This window comes from Mytilus edulis, chromosome 13 (genome assembly GCF_963676685.1).
Source record: "Mytilus edulis chromosome 13, xbMytEdul2.2, whole genome shotgun sequence".
In the NCBI taxonomy this organism is placed as follows: domain Eukaryota; kingdom Metazoa; phylum Mollusca; class Bivalvia; order Mytilida; family Mytilidae; genus Mytilus; species Mytilus edulis.
This window is the reverse complement of record NC_092356.1, coordinates 1,587,268-1,609,420: the sequence shown is the minus strand read 5'-3', so window position 1 is coordinate 1,609,420 and position 22,153 is coordinate 1,587,268. Positions and strand designations below refer to the sequence as shown.

The window sequence follows — 22,153 nt, the reverse complement described above, 5'->3', positions numbered from 1 at the left end:
GTTATACTTTAATGTCAACCTGGATAATCGGTATCGTTATAGTTTCACGATGTGATGTTACACAACGTTCGATTTATCCCACTACGTTTGACATTATCAATTAGATTATGTGTTATAAATATTTTAGAAACGAATCACCTCGGTCCTCAAAGGTTCAACAGTTCACGATTTTTTTCAGTACTCTGTAAACATTTTTTTTACTTATAAGGAACTACGTTAAAACCAAATTAGAACAAAGGTTCAAAACCACTTCTATATTTTTTTTTTAATTCAAAGTTTATTAATTTGCAAACATATATGGACGTTTGAATTAAATTTATTATGAAAATAACAAACATGCCTTAAATGCTTTTACAACCCCTCTACGTATGTATGGTGTAAAAGGATTTTTAAATGCAAATAACAAATCAGTACGTAGGTGTTCTTAGTATATTTGATGGATTGAAAAACGAAAGCTAACATAACGATAATACACGTTTCAATCACAACTCTTTCGAAGGATTTAGAAGATGGCAGGTAATAGTTTAATTTAACTTTAACTTACATAAACATCTTAAAGTCATAAGAAACGAGTGACCGGTGAAAAAAAAAATGTTCTTTCAATTCTTGAACCAATGCATACAAACATCATAAACTTAGTCTTCTGTGCACGAATTTATCATATTTTTCGTGTAAATTTCGTATAATCGTTAATTTTTTTTTTTCAATCGGTCAGTGTTGTTATGAAAATATGGCAGGTAATTAAAGTTCGTGTTTTGAAGCCGCAGTTTAACAATTGTCACCTGTGGGTCAACAGTCGACAAAAAAATCAACAAAAAAGCATGGAAATTGAGCACGTGTTTAACATGTAAATTCAGATAATAGTTTATTTTAAGGACATCCATGCATATTGTGATCACCGGCTTTTTACGAGATGGGTCACACTGAGGTCACTTTGCATACGGAAAATATGTCGGGGGAATTGCTTCCTGGAAGGAAACAATTAAAATAAAGTAAACTTCTTCTAAATATGAATAAATTAAAGAATTTTCGTCAGAAAAAAGTATATGTACATAAGTTTATAATGAAAACTATCCATTGAGTTATAAAAAAACGTATGCATTTTTTTTTATTTGAGGTTCCTTATGACTTTAAGTACAATGTGATCAAATAAATTTTGATGTCATATTATCGTTAGGTTTTTTGTTTAACGTTTACAATAAAACGAAGTTGATACATATAAAAAAAGATTGTTATGAGTGCCAATGAGTTATAACTCTCCATCCAAGTCTCAATTTATAAAAAGTAAAAACGTATAGATTATATTAAAGCACGGCCTCTAACAAATTAAAGAGTCTGGGTTCAAAAAATTTCCTGTTTACAAAACTTTGAATTTTTCGAAAAACTAAGGATTTTCTTATCCCAGGCATAGATTACCTTAGCCGTATTTGGCACAACATTTGGAATTTTGTATCCTCAATTCTCTTCAACTTTTTACTTGTTTGCATTGAGCGTCACTTATGAGTCTTGTGCAGACGAAACGAGCGTCTGGCGTACTAAATTATAATCCCGGTACCTTTGATAACTATTTACATCACTGGGTCGATGCCACTGCTGGTAGACGTTTCGACCCATAGGGTATCACCAGCCTAGTAGTCAACACTTCGGTGTTGACATGAATATCAATAATGTGGTCATTTTATACAAGTTTCCTGTTTACAAAACTTTGAATTTTCGAAAAACTAAGGATTTTCTTGACCCAGGCATAGATTACTTTAGCCGTATTTGGCACAACTTTTTGGAATTTAGGATCCTCAATGCTTTTCAACTTTGGTCTGATCTGATCAAATTAATATGAAAAGAAAGGGATGGTTGTTTAATTGCAAATCAGACAACTATCTCCATAGTTCAAATTAAGTGGGTTTAAGCAATTTATGTTCAATTGTTTCCATAACCGCCTTTGCAATATAAAAAAGAGGATTTCAAATTTAGTTTTATTTCGATGATAACATTACAATGCATACTAAACTTTGTTTGAAACTAAATTAGTTTCTGATCCTCTTTTAAAACAAAACAGATATTTTGTGACTTTTAAAAATTCAGACAGCTTACACGTGAACCTTGGTTGTAATAATATCGATTAATATTGGCCATATCTTCCCTTTAAATTGAAAAAATCTCGTGTTTTATAAATTATCGTATATTATATCATAAATCATGCTTAATGATAGTAACATTAGCGTAGAGTAACTAGGTGTTGATTCATAGTGCTTACGTTTCTTCTTTTTAATAACAACACGGAAAGGGCTTACTACATGTAGCAGTAGTCTTGATATCTGAAATTTGCCTCACTTCGATAGTTATACGAAAGATAAAAATGTAACTTGACTTTTATAAGGAATATGAGTTTTCTGATCCATTCGTTTGATGTGTATGAGCTTTTGATTATGGACTTTCTTTTATGCATTTTCATCGCAGTACAGTATTTTTGTGATTTAACCTTTTTGTATTACACATTTAATTCATTTATAAAACAACATTGACAAACATGAATAATTGAGATACATAATCATCAATGTTTTTTAAACTTTCTGTGGTTGCTTGACTTGTCTACGAAGGAACTTGTTTATTGTTGACACAACCGTAGCATGGTAGGCAGACTCTGAATTAAAGGATTGAAAGAGAGCGACCACATATATTTTGATAATGGTTTCCATACTGTCTTCCCCCAACATAAAATAAATCCGACTTCGATAACGAAAGCACATGCTATACATGCTATAGGAGGTGCTTACATGTATAAATAAATGTAAACAGCAATGAACGGATTGACCAGGATCAATTGTTTAGTTTTCGGATATTGGCTGACAGGTAATAACATTTGGGGCACTAGTGGGGAGCGTGATATTGATGAATGAACTATGGGAAAATGAATGATAAAGTCAAAAATCTGAACTACATCAAATATGAATTATCTAATATTTTATATAAAAAAAAATTACATTGCTTAAATATGTGATATAACGATCAGGTGGAAGAATTAACGATTTTTAAATCAAGTTCATATCCGTTTACTCCTTCTTTTGACACCAATACATTATAAAAGAGGGACGAAAGATACCAGAGGGACAGTCAACATAACATGCATCATCACTTGATAACGACATTTGCATGCAGGTAAAAATCCACCTTCCATATGTTATTACACAGGTGATGATCACGTTCAGTTAACTGTCCGACAGTCCTGTATCTTACCGGAATCCGACATATCTAGTTATATAAGTATTGTACTTCTGGTTTATATTGTTATTATTTCCGCTTTTACTTGATAGTTTACTTGACACTGATTCCAAACATATCAGGTTCACTATTCTACTACTTACTTAGTCCTTGTTATGCCTTTTGGCACATAGGGCAAGGACAAGTTGCCGCCACTCCTCTCTGTTTTCTGTTTTTTTCTCAATAGTTCCCCAGGTGTAACCTCTCTCTTTCATCTCTGTTTCTATTGTTCTACGCCATGTTGTTTTTGGTCGTCCTCTCTTCCTTTTCCCCTCTGGTGTCCATCTTAATGCAACTTTGGTCATATCTCCTTGTGGTTTTCTTAGGACATGACCAAGCCATCTCCATCTTTTCTGTAGCAGAGTGGTTTCAATATCTTGGCTTTTTGTTTTCTTATGAAGATCTTCATTTGTTATCTTGTTTGGCCAGTATATCTTCATGATTCTACGTAGGCAGGTGTTATGAAAGCTGGATAACCTGTTAATGTCTTTTTCGGTCATTCTCCAGCATTCAGCCCCATAAAGTAAAACTGATGTTACACAGCTGTTATAGATTTTCAGTTTGGTCTTTTTTCTGATTGATGGTGTTTTCCAGATGTTTCTTAGTCTGTGAAAGGCTGATCTTGCCTTGCCAATTCTAGTTTTGATGTCCTGTTCAGCTCCACCTTCTGATGTTACAACACTACCTAGGTAAGTGAAGGACTGTACCAATTCCAGTTGTTCTCCATTTACTATACTTAAACATAAAACATGTAAAAAAAAATCGCTAATTGCCGTTTACCCAAAGTCATTTCCGTTTACATTTTCTAAGGTCAAATTAGTTGCAATCTAAGGCAAACAATGTGTATGGGTTTATCTTGTATACATGTACATAGAAAAAAAGGCAAAGATAAAAAATCTAGAACGACAAATTTGCATATGCTCTAGTCCTTAATGTCAAGGTCATAAACCAAAGACTTCAAATAAAAAGACACTTAGTCATTTTTATATTTGGTTATGAGTTATATCACCATACATGTAAATTTAAAAAACAAATTTTTCACCCGAAACGCTATCTTTTGATTCGAAAATCGTAAAATCAAGTTTAAAGTGTCATTTATAATGTTAAATGTTGATTACAAATATATTCGGTTTCTATAGACTTTTCTTTGAAATATACTAGAATTATAATTTGATACTTCCAGTCTGAAAAATGTCACTTCTGGTCTGATTGATATCACTTTCGGTATTATGTGATAGTTTATTTGGCACTGATTCCAAAAATACATGTTTTTGAATACTTTTACAAAAATAGATACAAAACATAAATACTTTCAGTTTACACCAGGTCATTTCCGATTGCAATTTTAAGGGTCAAATACCTCGAACGATTAATTCAAATTTGACCTTGCCCTGAATGTCATGGTTATAAACCAAGGACCTCAAAGACTTATTTGGTAAATCACCATATATGTAGTACTGAATATAAAAAGGGAAAAAAATCCCATTTAAATTGAACTTACCCTTACAACTAAAGTGTTCGTGGTCAGACATGACGCAATTAACAATTCAGTAAAATGGTTTGTCGATTTCTTATACAGTTTATGAAAGAAGTGAGATAAAAAAGTTCAAATCTTAAGTTTGAACATCACCTTGTCCTTTGACCCTGACCTTATTTTCTATTATTTGGGGTTTAAAAACCTCAATTCAAAAGACCCTATATCTTTGTCAGATATGGATTTCCAGTTACAAATGTGTATGACTGATTTCAAATGCGTAAGGGAAAATATCTTTAATATGGAGGTTCTCCGGTCAAAATCGTTTTCCATATCCTCAGGATATAATGAGCAATTTAGTAAAATAAATTGGTCGTAATCCTTTACGGTTATGAAGGTGTAATATGCACAAGAAAAATAGTATTTTGGGAGATAACTCTTACAAGGAAAAGCTTTCGGTTAAGCTGTGTCAGTTTTAAAAAGCGTATAAACTGTTCTGTTTCTTAAACAAAATATCTAAGCGAATTCGTTAAAAATAACAATACAGCAAAGAAACAAATAAGCGGAAGAAAAATTACAAAATCAGAAAAAATCCTTAAGGTCATTTCACAGAAAAGTTGAAAGAAATAATAATCAGAACAAAAACAAAACATATTATTTTTAAAAAGTCGAAAGTTCAAATAACAATTCTCATAAAAATATCAAAAGGTCTTTCCACTGCCACTGAAAAGTGAAAATACCAAATATTTCTTGCGCATGCAACATTCAAATTTTGTTTAAATATTTTGGTCAGTTTTGAAATCAAATGAAATTACTTGTGTTCACTGATAACAATTTCTGACAGATGATTTTGTAAAATGAAAAAGAATTTGATGAATAATACTGCTTCTAATATCTGAAGAACCTGTTTGGTTTGTCTTAAAAACGGGTGACCAGAACTCTCTTCCAGCAGGCAAAAGACTACAACTGATGACATTAATATTCGTTGTCCACCAATAGAGTTCCCTTAGATCTATAGTGTATTTTTTCTTATTTTTATATTTTCTTTTCTCATTCATGTGTAAGTACATGGCATATTGAATGGAAATAAAAGATAAAAATGAAATAATCTTTCAAGGGTGTTTTTTTAAATTGTAGATTTGAACATAAAAGGCAATTGGGTCTTTAACCGGAACGAAAATCAATAAAGACCATTGATAACCGCATCTAAATAATTAAGTTGAGTTAAGATTGGTCGTCAAAAAGTCCGGTGCCTTTTTTATTTTTTAGCCAGTAAGTTTGACTTCATATTCAGATCATTGCATGGTAGCATGCAGTTCAAAGGTTGCCCGTAAATATCTTATTTTTTTATTTATTCAAACACAACACATACAATGTAATGTTTTGTGCATTAGGCGAAAAAGATAATCATAAAAGCTTTAGACGACAAATTATGAAGGAAACAATTACTGCTAACTTGGGATATAAAGTGTTTCATTATTTCCAACATCATACAATATAGCGCTGATAAATAGATTATATCGTAACTACTATAAAGTTATAAAACTACATTTTTTCTTTTCATGTGAACAAGTTTTTATGAGGTAAAATTGTTTAAAACGATATATTTTAAACTTTCAAAAATCTCTGCTATTCAATCATTAACTTTAAAAAATTCTGGATAGGTGTGTCCCGTCCATGAATGGGCTGAATTTTTTGACTTGATATTACTTCTTTGTGATGATGTTTATTTGTTTCGTTGAATATTTGGGTGTCCGTTATTCTTTTTTTTTTAAGGTTGTGTTGATATAGTTTTATTTATATAAGAGGCAACATAGGTTTTACAGTTGTTTATTTAAGAAATGGGGATCCGACAACATCCACAAAAGATGACAAAATTAGAAAGTCCGTGAAAACTTGGCTTTAACATTTGAAAGAAGCAAACATTTAGTTAAATCCCTTTAATTTGTTGTTGTTACCTTAAAAGCGGAAATGAAATGATTGTTTTTTACCACTTATAGTAAACCGCGGTATTTTGACAAAGTTTATATGTGTAATGATCAAATGTATCCGAAAGTGAACGGATGAATGTGTCTTTAGTTCACTTTATTCGCTTGGAAATTGCTTTTTGTAAAGTTGCCTACGTGTACTCGGAAAACTCACTAAGTAATGAGTTTCCATTTGTATTATAGATTCAATAAGAAAGAAAATAGATTCAAGTTTTCAATCATTCTACTGTTAAAAGGGTATTTTAATTAGAGTTAGATATTCAATTTTGGTTTCCTTGAAAACGACATGTGGTCGTAGATCTTGATTTCTGAAAATCAGCACCATATTTTCTGTTGACGAAATCTCAAAGTACACATATTTCCATATCGAATTATATTGTTGACAATTAAATTGTATAATTCCGACAACGCAACGGGTACACTTTTTAACCAGATAAGTCATGTGGCTATATTTGATTTCTATTTTGACAGGTGAAACATACATTGCAGGAATTGATTATCCTGTAAAAAGTTCATGTTTAAAAAATAGATAAATTCTCTAAATATCCATATTTTCATGCTTTTTTTTTTATTATTATTTCTAAGATCAGTTGCGTATATTCAATTATATGTACTCAACTTAAGTAATATTCTCAATATTACACATCATCTCATATTCGAATTTTGTTTGATTTAAAATGAATGTATAACCAATATATACTGTGAGAATTTTTTTTTACTATTAACCGTTTTATGTTTTTCATGTTTTTATTCACTAACTTTGTTTATCTTATTTTTTTACAGACATTTTAACATCAAATATATCACTAGCTCTTTATCGCTATCTATGTCAGAAAAGTAGGAACAGAAGATCATGTTAAAACAATCAGATGTAAGAACATGATGAGAGATAAATTGTTCAAGTAATACGAGGGAGACACATATAACAAGTGGAAGCTTTGGAGAAGGACTTCAAATGCGAGGCAGTGATTTAGATATAATGACTATATACAAAGTTTTCGAGGTTTACGAGTATGTCAAACCTAGCTTTAAACCAGGTGTAATATATTTTTCCATGGAAACAAACGATGTAAAACCTTGTTATACTCAATTAAGACTAGAATATAGCAGACTTCAGTTTGTTTTTCAATGTTGTGAAGAACATCATGATAAACATTATTTGTCTAGTGCATTAGTTAAAAAATAAATATGATACATAGATATGGTTGGCGATGCATCCTATTGTCAAATCAAATATCTAATTTTCAAATGTTTCATATAACAATGTGGAATTTCCCCATCAAATCATGTAGCTCATACATAAATCACGTAGAGAAAGTGGTAAATTCATTGGTATTGTTTTCCATAAAAGGTTCTTTTGAGTATTCTGGCGCGTTAGATATGTTCAATATTGGATTACTACAACACATATTAAGTCAGCAATCTTCACGTAAACAATTATATACGTATTGTATATCACTAACGTGTAACAGACAAGCTCAGAATATACCGCTAAATAGTGCAATTATCAATAATAAATTCCAATACAAACAGTACAAATCCTGTCTAAGTACTCTGCTAACGAATGTCTATCATGACGCGGTTTCTGGATGGCTTATGGTGGCTTCATTTTTTTATGAGACAAAAGAATACATGAAAGCCTTACAAATCATTATATATTCTATATCGAAATGCACCCATGAAAAACTGTACTATGGAATGACTATGTCAAATATTCATTACGAATATTTGAAACTGCAACCATTTCACAAAAAGAATGTTGTTCGTCTGCTGAAAATAATGCATATAGATAATATACGATTTACGATGAATTCAAAATTAATGCCAGATGAGCTTCGAATGAACGAATGGAATCAAGGAATGTTTTTGGCATCTACATCGTTTGCTAACTTCCTCAGTTTTCTATGTCATTATCACCTCAATAATGTTAGACAATGTCAGGATTCAATTCAAGGTCTACGGGTGGTTATAGAAGAACGTTATTTGATGACAAAAAATTGGATATGTATAGCGAATGCCTACTGTCTTTTAGGAATTGCTTTACAATTATTTGGCGACAAGGAATCCGCACGACAGGCATTTGTACAGTCTGTTAAATTATGTCCGAATGTATTGGACAATTCTGCCATCATTAGACTTATGTTCATGGGTTGAATATGACATCCATGCATCCAGTTGAACGGTCGTACATTATTGTATCTACTATACAACATTAAATTAGTTAGAATAGGTTACTGATAAAGCCGATGATGAATGGAGATGCATAAAACTATAAAAAAAAAATATTATATGTTTATATATATATAAAACGTATTAAAACAAGTCCTAATTGATCATGTTGAGCGTCGTTCTTTATTTGACCTATTTTACTCTTTTTGATTCGAGGGGTACTGGTGAGTCTTTTGTAGATGAAACGCGCGTCTGGTGTAAACACAAAACTTCGATCTTGGTATCTAAGACGAGTTGATTCCCAAAGGACCAGACCGCATTTGACTAGCATGTCGAATAAAGGATGTTTTCAACCCGGCTGACTGCCATATATATATATATATATATATATACAAAATGACTGAATATCCCAACAACACGGTTGTCAATTTATCCTCAGTCTCTTTATCTGAGGACGAAACTAAAGTCTTGTCCAAGGGTTTGAATTTTTGCCCTACTCCCAATAAAATAGATGATATGAAACTGGGAGATGACCTTGATAACTTTGCTAGAACCCTCAGAATCAAAGAATATTTTGGTAACAAGGATAAAGAGGTGGATAATGAGAAAGACACAGACACGTCCGACTCGGAGGAAGAAATCATAATTCCGCATTTTAAAAAGAAGAGTTCATGGATTCCAAAACCTAGTAAATCTGCTACACTGGAAGATGTTATCGACAAAATCAAATCGGATGTTGTTCATCTAGCTAGCAACAAGTACTCGTCATTTTACAACACCTCTCCTGAGGAGAAAAAAGCCATACAATCGCTAAGAAACCGAGATGATATTGTGATAAAACCAGCAGACAAGGGCAGTGCCGTTGTGATAATGGACAAAGCTAACTACACCGCGGAAGCAGTGCGTCAGCTCTCTGATGAGAGATTTTATAAAAAGCTAGACTATGACCCTACTTCCGAGTTTAGCTCCAAAATTATCACTGCGGTACAAACCATGTACAATGACGGTCACATAGATGAGGATACAATTGGTTATTTAAAGCCAGAGAATGCCAAGCCTGGTCGATTGTATCTTCTTCCCAAAATACACAAGGTTAACAACCCTGGTAGACCCATTGTATCCGCAAACGGCCATCCGACTGAGAAAATCTCGGAATTCGTCGATTTTCATTTAAGATCTCATGTAGAAAATCTTCCTTCCCACATTCAAGACACTACAGATTATCTTCGTAAAATGGAATCCATGAACCCTCTTCCTCCGGAAACCCTCCTTGTCACTTTAGATGTCACCTCATTGTATACCAACATACCTCATGATGACGGCATACAATCTTGTAGGGAAATATGGGACTCGCGCAACATTTTAGAACCACCTACTGAATGTTTAGTCCAGCTGCTTACTCTGGTCCTGAAATGCAACAATTTCACCTTTAATGGTGAGCATTACCTTCAAATTAACGGGACAGCGATGGGGACGAAAATGGCACCGTCTTACGCCAATATTTTCATGGGCAAATTAGAAAAACAAATTATTGCAACATCTTTATCTAAACCTTTGTCTTGGTTCCGTTTCATTGATGATGTTGACATGAAATGGATTGAATCTCAACAAAAACTGAATGATTTCATCAGACATGCAAACAACGCCCACCATTCAATTAAATTTACGTATGCAATTTCCGACTCTAAGATATCTTTCTTAGACACAACCCCATCTATAAAGGACGGTGTCATATCAACAGATTACTTTACTGTAAACCCACAGATAAACATCAATACCTTTCTCCCCAAAGCTGTCACCCCAAACACTGTACAAAAAGTATCCCGTACAGTCAAGCTCTCAGAGTCAAGCGGATTTGCTCCTCTGAGGAGGCTGTCACGAAACGGTTACAGGAACTTCGCGGATTTTTGACAAAACGAGGTTATAAGAAATTGGACATAGATAAGGGGTTTGCGCGCGCTAACAATAACAGCCGCAATGACCTCTTACAGTACAAACGTAAGAGGCGCAGCAAAATAGTCCCGTTTGTTCTTACATACAATCCAGCCTTTAATAACCTTTCACGTTTGATCCGTGCCAATTGGCAAACTATTGCCAAACACCCTAAATTATCCAAGATCTTTCCCAATCCTCCTGTCTTAGCTTTTCGGAGACCAGCAAGTCTGAAAGACTTATTTGTTAGAGCTGACGTCTCCTCAAATAAAAGCTGTTCAATTGCAGGATGGTGCAAGTCATGTGGTAACAGACGTTGCCTGATTTGTCAACAAATACTGAATACTCAAACATTCACTTGCCACTCGACTGGGTCTGTGTACACTATATATTGCAATGTAACTTGCAAAACCCAGAATGTTGTATATCTCCTTCAATGTCGATACGGCATGCAGTATGTTGGCGAGACAGAGCAGCCATTTAACAAACGCATGAATGGTCATCAAAGTGACTACACTTGCAAGCCCGACCTACCCGTAAGTCGTCATTTGAGATCACCTGGACACACACAAGCTGATCTCAAAAACCTTACCATCACGATCATAGACCACAACGAGGGTTGGTCGAAGGTCGACAGAGTCGCTCGGGAAAGATTTTGGATAAGAAAGTTACGGACAGTCTCCCCAGAGGGTATAAATGAAAAAACATAGAACGAGTCCCTCATTTTCCTGTGACTACCTGTTTCAAACAACGCCGGATTTAGTACTGGCTTTACAGTTCGAAATTATTTTTAAAATAACAGTTTAAATTACAGGTTTTCATTGATTCGGGATGATGTATAAGTACGTTGCCACGTTCAATTATTTTACCTCATTATACAATACTTATTTTTTCAATCATTATTAGACTGATATTCGTTTGAGAGGCTTAAATATGTAGTTTCTGTTGTAATTGCCCTACCGTTGTCTAATTTATACCATCCTGGATCGGTTAGGACATTTTTGATTTTTTTGTTTGAGGACTGCCCTCAATGCAGTTATAACATCTCAACTGTCACAACCTTTGGAAATCTAGAGTTGTGCCATTTCACATCGTAAATAACTATTTTTATTTTTGGCATATTTCTGTAGTCTTTGCGGTGTGTTTGGAAATTTTAAAATTGTTCCAGCGTTCGCTTAAATTGTATAAATCAAGATTTTGATAGAGTCACAATTTGAATTGACATGATTCATTTGTCATTGTGCAATTACCGAAGAAGGATATTTGTTATCCGAAATATCTAATATTTGTATATTTATTTAATGGTGATGTTGTACCCTTTTTGACTTGTTATATATATATATATATACACATATACACTCGTATATCAATTTTTGAATGCTATTTAATCAAAATATTAATTTAATAATTGATTTCTGGTAAATGATATAAATAATGTCTTAAAATGTGCAATTAGTTTGTTATTTTTTTTTTCATGCTGATTGCTAATTACAAGTACCAAGAATGGCAAAGCATAACAAAAATGTAGATAACTATGATGAAAAGGATTTAACGGGCCAGACGTTGATGAAATAAAAAAATGTCAGGAAAAAAGAAAATCGGGAACGGACTTAAGAAAACGATTTATATGTTTAGAAAATATTCTTTTGTTGTATGTTATGCTTTAAAAAGCCCTATTCTTTCTTCGGGAATGACCGAGTGCATGTAAACATGGACCATTTTTTTTTATGCCAGTTCAAAATAGGTGCCTGTATATCAGATGATCTTGTTGTTTTTTGTCTACCATGTCTGTTTTTGTCCCTTATCGTTTGAGCATAATAGACTTTAAATTTCAACTGTCATTTTGGACTCTTTTATAGCGATCTACATGATTTTGTGTGTACTATATTGATAAGCTCACTATTCAGATGCGTAAGGGCACATCAGTTACTGACTTGTGTTTTGTAGTTTTATTGGTGACTACATTTTGTCAATCTACGGTCTACTTTGATCATGTTTTATCATGAAAATTGTTCTAGGACCACCTCTTTTTAAAACTTTGATCTTTCCATTTTATTGTTCATAAATTAGAGCAAGCAAGCGAATTCTTAATTCAACACTTTTTTTCTGGAAATATTTTAGCAATCGATAATTGAAAGTGCATTTAAAACCTTTCGTCTTCGAAACTTCAATTTTCAGAAGTGATGAAACGCAATTTAAACATGTTAAACCACAAACAACTGTAGTTGTCCGTGACTTTGGAAGCAAGTGATAACATTTTAAATATAGAAAGGCTTATTCCAAATGGAGATATAATTGAGAAAGGTTTTTTTTAGATTTTAAAAAATTTTGAGCAAGCGAATCCGAAAAATTTGAAGTGGTTGTCGTGTTTCTAAATTATTATCTTATTTAAGCATATGATTTAATAATTATAATTGAACATCATTTTGAAATTTATGAATCAATATAAAATTTCAACAATGAGGGCTATGGAATTTTTTTTTAATACATTAATTGATATGTTGATGGTTGATTCCAGGTTTGGTAACCATCACATCGCTAAAACGAGAAAACACGAAAGCGAAGACGCGAAAGCGCGAAATGAATTTCTCGATTTCGCGTTTTCACTTTGAAATTCTCGAATTCCAGATTTCCCAATTTCTCGATTTCTTGATTCCCCGATTCCCCGATTTCCCGATTTCTCGATTTCTCGACTTCTCGTTGGGGAAGTGAGAGGAGAAAACACAAAAACACGAACAGGGGAAATGGCCGCATCCGGCCACCATAGATAAGGGCCAGTTTCGCCTAAAATTCAGGTTCATCGGATGATTTACTTTTTAATGTTTTTATACTTACTACATTAGATTCAATTACTACAGTACTATACATGCTATAGGGAAAGATTTGAACTGATTTTGGACATTACAGACGCGCAAATTCAAGCTTAAATAAATGCGTCTATATTCAGATTAGGTTTTTTAATGTCAATGGCTGTTTTTTGTTCATTCTCAGCATTTATTCATATAATGCATTATCATCGAATTAAATTTACATTTTAGACAAAAACCGTCGAAAACTATCAGATATGCTAACATTGTGAAGATGTCTGTTACTTTCCATGAATTAATCATGATAGTACCGGACGCATGTAACTTGTATTTTGTAACAAAAGTATTCTATTTTCCAATATAGCTAAACGTTTAAATTTTAACTAATTCATGAAACTGCTATGATTTGGGGCCAAAAAGGGTCCATATCCGGCCTACTTCTTAATGCCAAACACAGAACTGCAAACATAAGTACCGAGTAAATTAAAAGATATGTGTATGAAAAATAAACCTTCATAAATTGGTCGCGTCCAAATCACTTCTCTGAGGTTACCTCCATTACAACAGCCAACATCGTAAAAGAAGAAAATGTATAAGGTAAGTGCAATGATATGGTCTGATGTGCATAATATAGTCATCAAAGTTACCAGGATTATCAAGTAGTAAGCTTATTCGAACAGGTTATTTCATCTTATACAACGTACTTCACCCAAAAAGCCATTACGCGCATAGTTTAAAGTCAAAATTTAGTGCGTTACCGATAATGATACTTTGCACATGCTATCATTTTCGTAAAATACATTTTGTTATACATTTTTGTTACGGTAAAAATTGATCATATTAGTCTGATTTGAATATTATTTGTTTCTTTTATTCCTTTGTTGAATATAGTGATCATCATAATTATAATACGACCATGCAGGTTTTTAATATTTGAACTGCATATGCTTTAGACTGACAATGCAATATTTGCAATGAACAAAATTTAAATTACAAAATGTATTGAATAGCATTAATTGAAAAAAAGCCAAAACGATAAAGTCATTCATTAACGTTTCTTTGCTTGATCTAGACATTTCCAGAAAGTTATTCTCAATGTGTCTGTTTTGCAGATCTGATCATATGCAGAACACATTGCGGTATTTCTGTTTTGGTTATTTTTTCCAGGTTTATAACAATTATTCTTGCTTGTAATCCAAGGAAATGTTCAATTCCAACAGTAGCTTCATAGTATGCCCAATCATTGTTTACAAACTCTTTAGAAATTACTAAGATTATCTTTTTTGCATTTTGGAATTGAATTGTTTAAAGTAAACAGTATATGTTCTCCAGCAAGGACATCTCTATCTAACAAAAAGAATGTATAATTTCGTCTCTCTTCGAGAAATAAGCGCAAAGGTTCATATACCCATGTATAGTCTCCATCGCAATAAGCTATATATGCATCATATTCAAGTGTTTCTTCTTCTGTCTTCATGAAAAGTGGATTGGCCATTCCGATAAATAAACGAAAGTATTGTAGGTGCAATTTGTAACGATATTCAACTAAAATAAACAATAGAAGCATACCGAATAATGTTGCGGAAAAAATTACCCATATTGTCGTAATACATCTTATTCTCATAATTCGCAATTTATTGTAAACGACATTAGTTGTTGTAATATTTCCATGGTTTTCGACACACGAATAACTACCATTGCTGTCAAGTTTCACTTGTTTAGTAAATAACCATTCTACAAAATCTAATTAACACACGTACAAACAAGAGGGTTGCCATCTAATAAGACTGTCATTGGTATATATTTTTTTCTGAATAGCACTTCAATGGCATCGGTTTCTTTTGTTGTCAAGAAGGCTATCTTGTTATATCTGATGTAAAGGAAACTTTGACGGTTGAAGTCTTCTACATTTAAGGGAACACTTCTAGTATCAAAGATTGCACGCTGTCTGACTTTTAAATGTTGAAATTCTGAATCGGTCTTCAAATGCATTTCTTGAAAAGTCTATATACAGCAAACGTTTGAGTCCATGGAGGAATTTTCTGTGGTGTTCATCTTTTATGCCAATACTTGAATTTCACAAAAACAAAAAACGAAAAACGAAAGTGTATTCAATTTATCTTTCCCCACACTGTATAATTGTCATTCAAAAAATGACAATGTTGTCCTTTGTCATTCAAGGTCGTTAAAGTATACATGTACAGCGGTTGTCAGATCAATACTACTTTAATCGAAGATAATGTCGACGGATGCAAAAGTCTTTAGCAATCGGAACAATATGGGTGCGTGAACTTTATTACTTTTATGTTTAGAAAGGTCGATCAAAGATTATTAGAATTGATGACCAAGGTCCATCTGCCAGTATTTTACGAACTACAAGGACGAGGTCGATAATGTATTTTGCTTGATCAAATTTTAAAAATTTCCGCAGTTTCACAATCAAACTTGGATATTAAAGCCTTCAATTGGTTTGCCATTAGAGCCTATAAGGTGTTAATTTTGCTTATTTGTGAAGACTATAAGGTGACATTAACTAGAGGCCGTTGATGGGGGATTATGGAATTATGAATGGTGGACAAAAAATATAAATAATAGAGACAATGGACTAAGAAATAAATAAAATAGCTAGAATAATGGTGTTAAAATGTAATGATAAGAGAACAGTTGTCAAAAAGTATAAAGAATAGATAAATATTGCCTAAAATATCAAAGAATACAGACCATCATACTAGTTGCCTTAATGAACGCTAGTTTGTCTCTGGGAGATTGTTATTGGTTATACGGTTTTTCTTTATTTCTATGTCTATTAATAGAGAAGCGTGCTTTCATTATTTGCCAACATTTTACATATCACATTATAAAAAAAGACTATTACTTTGCAAACTACTATAGATTTCCGGTAATTGTTCTGCATAGACCACACCACATTGGAGTCTCTGTAATGGACCTCAGTTACCCACCATACCCCATCTTTACATAAAAGTAAATAAGCAAATGTCTACGGAAATACTCCTGTCCGCACAATGTGTAAAGGGGAGCTCATGTCTGCTGGAGAAAAAAATCAAGGTTGCTGTTTAGCTTATCATTTTTTCAAAGATAGGTCCAAAGTTGGGATTGAACGCCCCACCCTTACCGAAAATGTAATAAGAATTGTCCTCACTAGGTGCAAGAGGAAGCTGGGTAGCTGGGGTCTACAGTAGAAAAATCCAGGGTGTTGTTCTGCTCAGTTTTTTTTTCTAAAGTATGTCTAACGTTGAGGTCGTATACCCTACCTAACCCTTACCGATCTAGGGCCTACTTGATCAAAATGACAAGTTAATTTATAGCACGGATTAATCTTTTTTAAGCTAATAAATAATTTACTTGCCCACCAAACTTTGAATACAAAAAATAAACCTTTTGTCCAGTCATATTAAAGCGAAATCCACTAGTTCAGAGGTACTAGACCATTGATCCTCATTATACAAAAGTAACATAGGTTAGTGCATCGGACTACAAAAACATAAGTTCCTGTTTCGATCCCCGTTCCGGGGAGAAAATTTCCAATCCACTATTAATAAATATGTTTAAACTAACAATAACCACACACTTGACTTTGTGGATTACATTAATTTTTTCTTCATTCTACATATGTCTTTTGATATTGTTCATACATGTAAATACTAAAAGTCCTACACTGTATTTATATATTTTGCTCCGAGACCAGTACATAATAAAATAGATAAAACAAAACTTGCGCTTTTGATTAAGAAAGGGTCTAAAAGATTTTGTATCATTTTTTCCAGTTCTTCCTGGGTCCTTAAGCCCTTCCCTCACCTACAATATATAATTTGCTTTATTTGCAAAAAAGGCTAGTTACGCTTCTTTATTATCATCTTGGATTAACCTCTCCAAACTTAAAAGTAAAGATCACGCACCCTTATTGTTTAGATTGATAAAGACTTTTGCATCCGTCGACATTATCTTCGATTAAAGTAGTATTAATCTGACAACCGCTGTGCATGTATACTTTAACGACCTTTAAATGAATGACAAATGACAACATTGTCCTTTTTTGAATGACTATTAAACAGTGTGGGGGAAAGATAAATTGAATACACTTTCGATTTTCATTTTTTTTTTTTGAGAAATCAAAATTGAAAAATGAAAATACTTTTGTTTTTCGTTTTTTGTTTTGTGAAATCAAAAACGAAAAACGAAAACACTTTCATTTTTCGATTTTAGTTTTTGAGAAATCAAAATTGGAAAATGAAAATACTTTTGTTTTTCGTTTTTTGTTTTGTGAAATCAAAAACGAAAAACGAAAACACTTTTGTTTTTCATTTTGGTTTTTAAGAAATCAAAAACAAAAAATGAAAACACTTTCGTTTTTTGTTTTTGGTTTTTGATATTTCAAAACGAAAAACGATTTGACGCAGATATACACGGACCGTGGTGTAGTCCATTCACTGTTTAAGAGCAATCGTCAAATGACGAGTATGTGAAATCATTGATCTTCAATCGTTTGATACCCTTGAAAGTTATACTGTTTATGAGATTATTTCGTCCGACTATGAATGATGCATTTAAAAATTCGAGAGAAGAAGGTAGTCTAATATATATACCAATCTGATCTAGTATCAAATATAACTCTGTGATCCAGTGGTCTTGTGCCATTACTGTTTTGTTCTCGAACAATTTCAATAGATCTACTAGTTATCGAAGAAATGTCTATTCTTTTAATATTAATAAAGAAATTAAAATATACGACAATAAGATTCTGATGATAGTCAAAGTCATTGCAATTTAAGTTAAAAGTCTCAAGACATAGTTTGTACTTCATTTTCTGGAAGGCAGTAGCAGCTATCCTCCGAATATCATTCCAACTCAAATATAGTCTTTTTAAGCAAATGTTACCGATATATACAAATAGATCAGCCGCAATAATGTACTCACCGTAATTTTTAAAATTATTGCTCAAGTCTAACACCTCAATTCGGCGATTTTCAAACACGGGCAAAGCTGGTAATATTCTTGATAGTTTCAGAAAATTTTGATTTGGAATGATAAGACTAGAAAGTAATTCTAACGGTGCAAAAGCATCGATTTCTATTTCTCGTAAATGACTATTAATATTTAAATGCTTTAATGGCGTCCTTTTAAATGAAGGAAATGTAAAGTTATGTATAACAACACTCTGATAATCAACTTCGAAGTAGTTTAGATTTTTCATGGTAGAATATATCTCAGAAAATGTTCCATTCGATGGGCCATCATCACAAATCAGTGTTGTAATTCTGAAAAACTCAGACCACGATTTTCTTTGATACGTTGACAGTAGAGTATACGATATGGAAAGAACTCGTAGCTCAGTTAATGGGGCAAATTCATTACTTTGAAATGTGTTCAGTGGATTATTGAAAAATTTCAGTTCTTTCAATTGGGTCAAATAATCGAAAGCTGATTGGTCGATTGACGTTATATTACAGTTACTTATATCCAGATAACTAAGTTTTTTATATCTAGAAAAAGTTTCCTTACCTAAAAGGCCAAGGTCATTGTTAGCCAGATATAACTCTGATGTAATTTGTGGACATTCTGTAGGTATAAATGTGAAATTTTGCGAACTACAGTCACATCTTATATCCTTTATACTCATTGAAATCTCACAATATCCGGAATAAACCAATGAAAAAGTACAATTTACACAAAGAAAGAATACACATTGAGTTGTAAACATTGTGCTAAAACTATTATGCAAATCTAGACAATTTTAATCCGATTTCTGAATGTATCATCACGAAATGATATCTTTTGATCGGTTCACCATACCCAATAATGTCAGTCAGGCATTACGTTAACATCTAAATATATAACTGTAAAACACATACCTTAAGTTCCTTGTGCTAAATATCTTTTGTTAAAATGTTAAACTATTCAACAAAAGGTTGACAATCAAAACAGGAAGTTTAACGCTGTTGTGTCTTATGTAAATTCCCACTACTTATAAAAATACATCCCTGTGTCACCATCAATTGTTTTATTAATATCTAAAACATCATTTATATAGTAAAAAAGCAGAAAGTTTGATTCTAGTTGACCGTTATGAAATATCTGTGTCACAGATGATTTCGGATATACTATTTTGAATTTATCACCGACTTAATACGTCTGGAAACACCAGTGGAGCAGAAACCAGTTATCGTGTGTAGTAAATGTGATACTGTTTCTGTCATCACCATGCTATGACACCGATATAATCACTCTTCTATATCACACGCAGTCACTCCGGCCGTGTCGGTCAATCTTTAATTTTCAGTCTTATGTTGTGTTATTGTTGTCTGTCTTTTGTTGGTCATGGTTTTGTCTCTTGATGTGGTGAGCTTTTACTTATCTTTTTTTTTCTTTTTTTTGATAGCACCAAAGAAAATTATAATTTACTGATTAAAAAAATAGAAAAATATTTTACGCATAAGATATTACAGTTACTGAAGTTTTGTTTGAGTTGCTCAAATTATTTTCTCTTTGTTCCAGGCGAAAGCAAAAACCAAATATTTTATGTTTTGAATGGTTTTTTTCTTTATCATATAGGTGTACAAATTTTAATATTGTTTTATCAAACCTATGTTAGTTCTACCACACTTCTATTCACAAAAACAACGCGTTGTTTAGATAGTAAAATAGACATGGAAACTCTATATATTGCCCCCTATACGTCATTTGGTTATATTTGTTTTTGAATTTGGTTCCTTTCTAACTTACGTATAATCCATTCCTCATTTTATTCATATCAATCTGTATAGTTCAGGGACGAAAGTGTCTGAACATGAAATGAGCGTGCATTCATGGCACCGATCAAGACATTCAACAACAGAATTATTCCTTTTGTTCACTTATGAAAACAACTGTAAAAATACGCTTTAATGGTGTTTACTTATGGTCGACCGTCAAATGGATCATTTGCGATTTGGATATTTTCTGTTATGCAAAATCTAAAGTACTTCTACATTGATTATGAACATAATATTTTACATAACTCTACTTTTAGCGCATTTAAAGGTACACCGTTGGAATATTTAGGTATAGTGGGCAGATTACGGGCGATAGAAATACATTCTTTTTCACCTTTAAAAGTTCTTTCTAGTCTTATTATTCCAAATCAAGATTATCTTATATTATCAAAAACATTACCAGCTTGCGAGTGTTTGAGAATCGAAAAATGGATGAATTGGATTTGAGCAATAATTTTAGACATTACGGGGAATATGTTATTACAACAGAACAACTTGCATATACAGGTAATATTTGTGTAAAGAAAATATCTTTAACTGGAAATTGTATAAGGCTGGTAGATGCAATCGCCTTTCAGAAGATGAAGTACAAACATTGTCTTGAGAATTTTAATCTAAATAATAATAACTTCGATTATCATCAAGAGCTTGGCTGATCGTGAATCTCAATTTGTTTACAAATCTCAGAAGATTCGCTAAGAATATACCAATACAAAAGAGATATAATAAACAATGTAACCTTGGCCATCAGGACAAAAGTGAAGTCCCCATACACATATGCAACACAGAAGATATCGTTATACGATTTCCGTCTTCGCTTGAATTCATCAACGCATCTTTTATTCTCAGCCATACCAGTTCTATAAATAGCATCACATTTAAGGTTATTAAAACCCTAAACATGTTTGATTTAACATACTCTTCATTTTACGACTACAACTATCCTATTTACGGATTGCAGAACGTGAGAGTTCTAAATATGTCACACTTCAAATGATTTAACATACTCCTCATTTTACGACTACAACTATCCTATTTACGGATTGCAGAACGTGAGAGTTCTAAATATGTCACACTTCAAATGCAGTGTTTTAAATCCTGAATTTCTTTGCTCGGGTTTAAATTTGGAACAGCTGATAATGTGAAGTTCTTCATTAAGTATTGGTCTAAAAGATGATCACCATGGAAAATTCCTCCATGGACTCAAACGTTTGCAGTATATAGACTTTTTAAGGAATGCATTCGAAGACCAATTCAGAAGTTCAACATTCAAAAGTCAAACTGACAGGTTGCAATCTTTGATACTTGAAGGGAATTTATTCACAACTATTCCATTAAAACTCAATGACTTTAACCGGCTTAGGCTCCTTAATCTGAGAAACAACAAGATGGCTTATTTGACTACACAGGAAATTGACGCAATTGAAGTGCTATTTAGAAAATCAAATAAGACAATGACAGTCTTATTAGAAAGCAACCCTCTTGTTTGTACTTGTGCCTCGTTAGATTTTGTAGAATGGTTATTTACTACTAAAGTGTAACTTGACAGCAATGGTAGTTATCCGTGTGTCGGAAACGATGGAAATATCACAAAAACAAATGTTGTCTACAATCACTTGCGAATTATGAGAATAAGATGTATAATGACAATATGGTTAAATTTTTTCTGCAACTTTATTCGGTGTGCTTCTATCATTTATCCTACTTGGATATCGTTACAAATTGCATTTACAACACTTTTGTTTATTTATCGGA

The 22,153-nt window shown here is 32.7% G+C and overlaps 1 protein-coding gene across 1 annotated transcript; it reads left to right on the top strand.

The window, feature by feature from the left end:
• Positions 1-9,285: 9,285 nt before the first annotated feature.
• Positions 9,286-13,348, top strand: LOC139501912 (uncharacterized). Its single transcript, XM_071291215.1, has 2 exons — positions 9,286-10,707; positions 13,340-13,348. Exons 1-2 carry the CDS (start codon positions 9,286-9,288, stop codon positions 13,346-13,348), a joined length of 1,431 nt encoding a protein of 476 aa, XP_071147316.1.
• Positions 13,349-22,153: the final 8,805 nt, after the last annotated feature.

Coding starts and splice junctions, on each gene's coding strand:
- LOC139501912 (XM_071291215.1), top strand. CDS start 9,286: ATGACTGAATATCCCAACAACACGGTTGTCAATTTATCCTCAGTCTCT.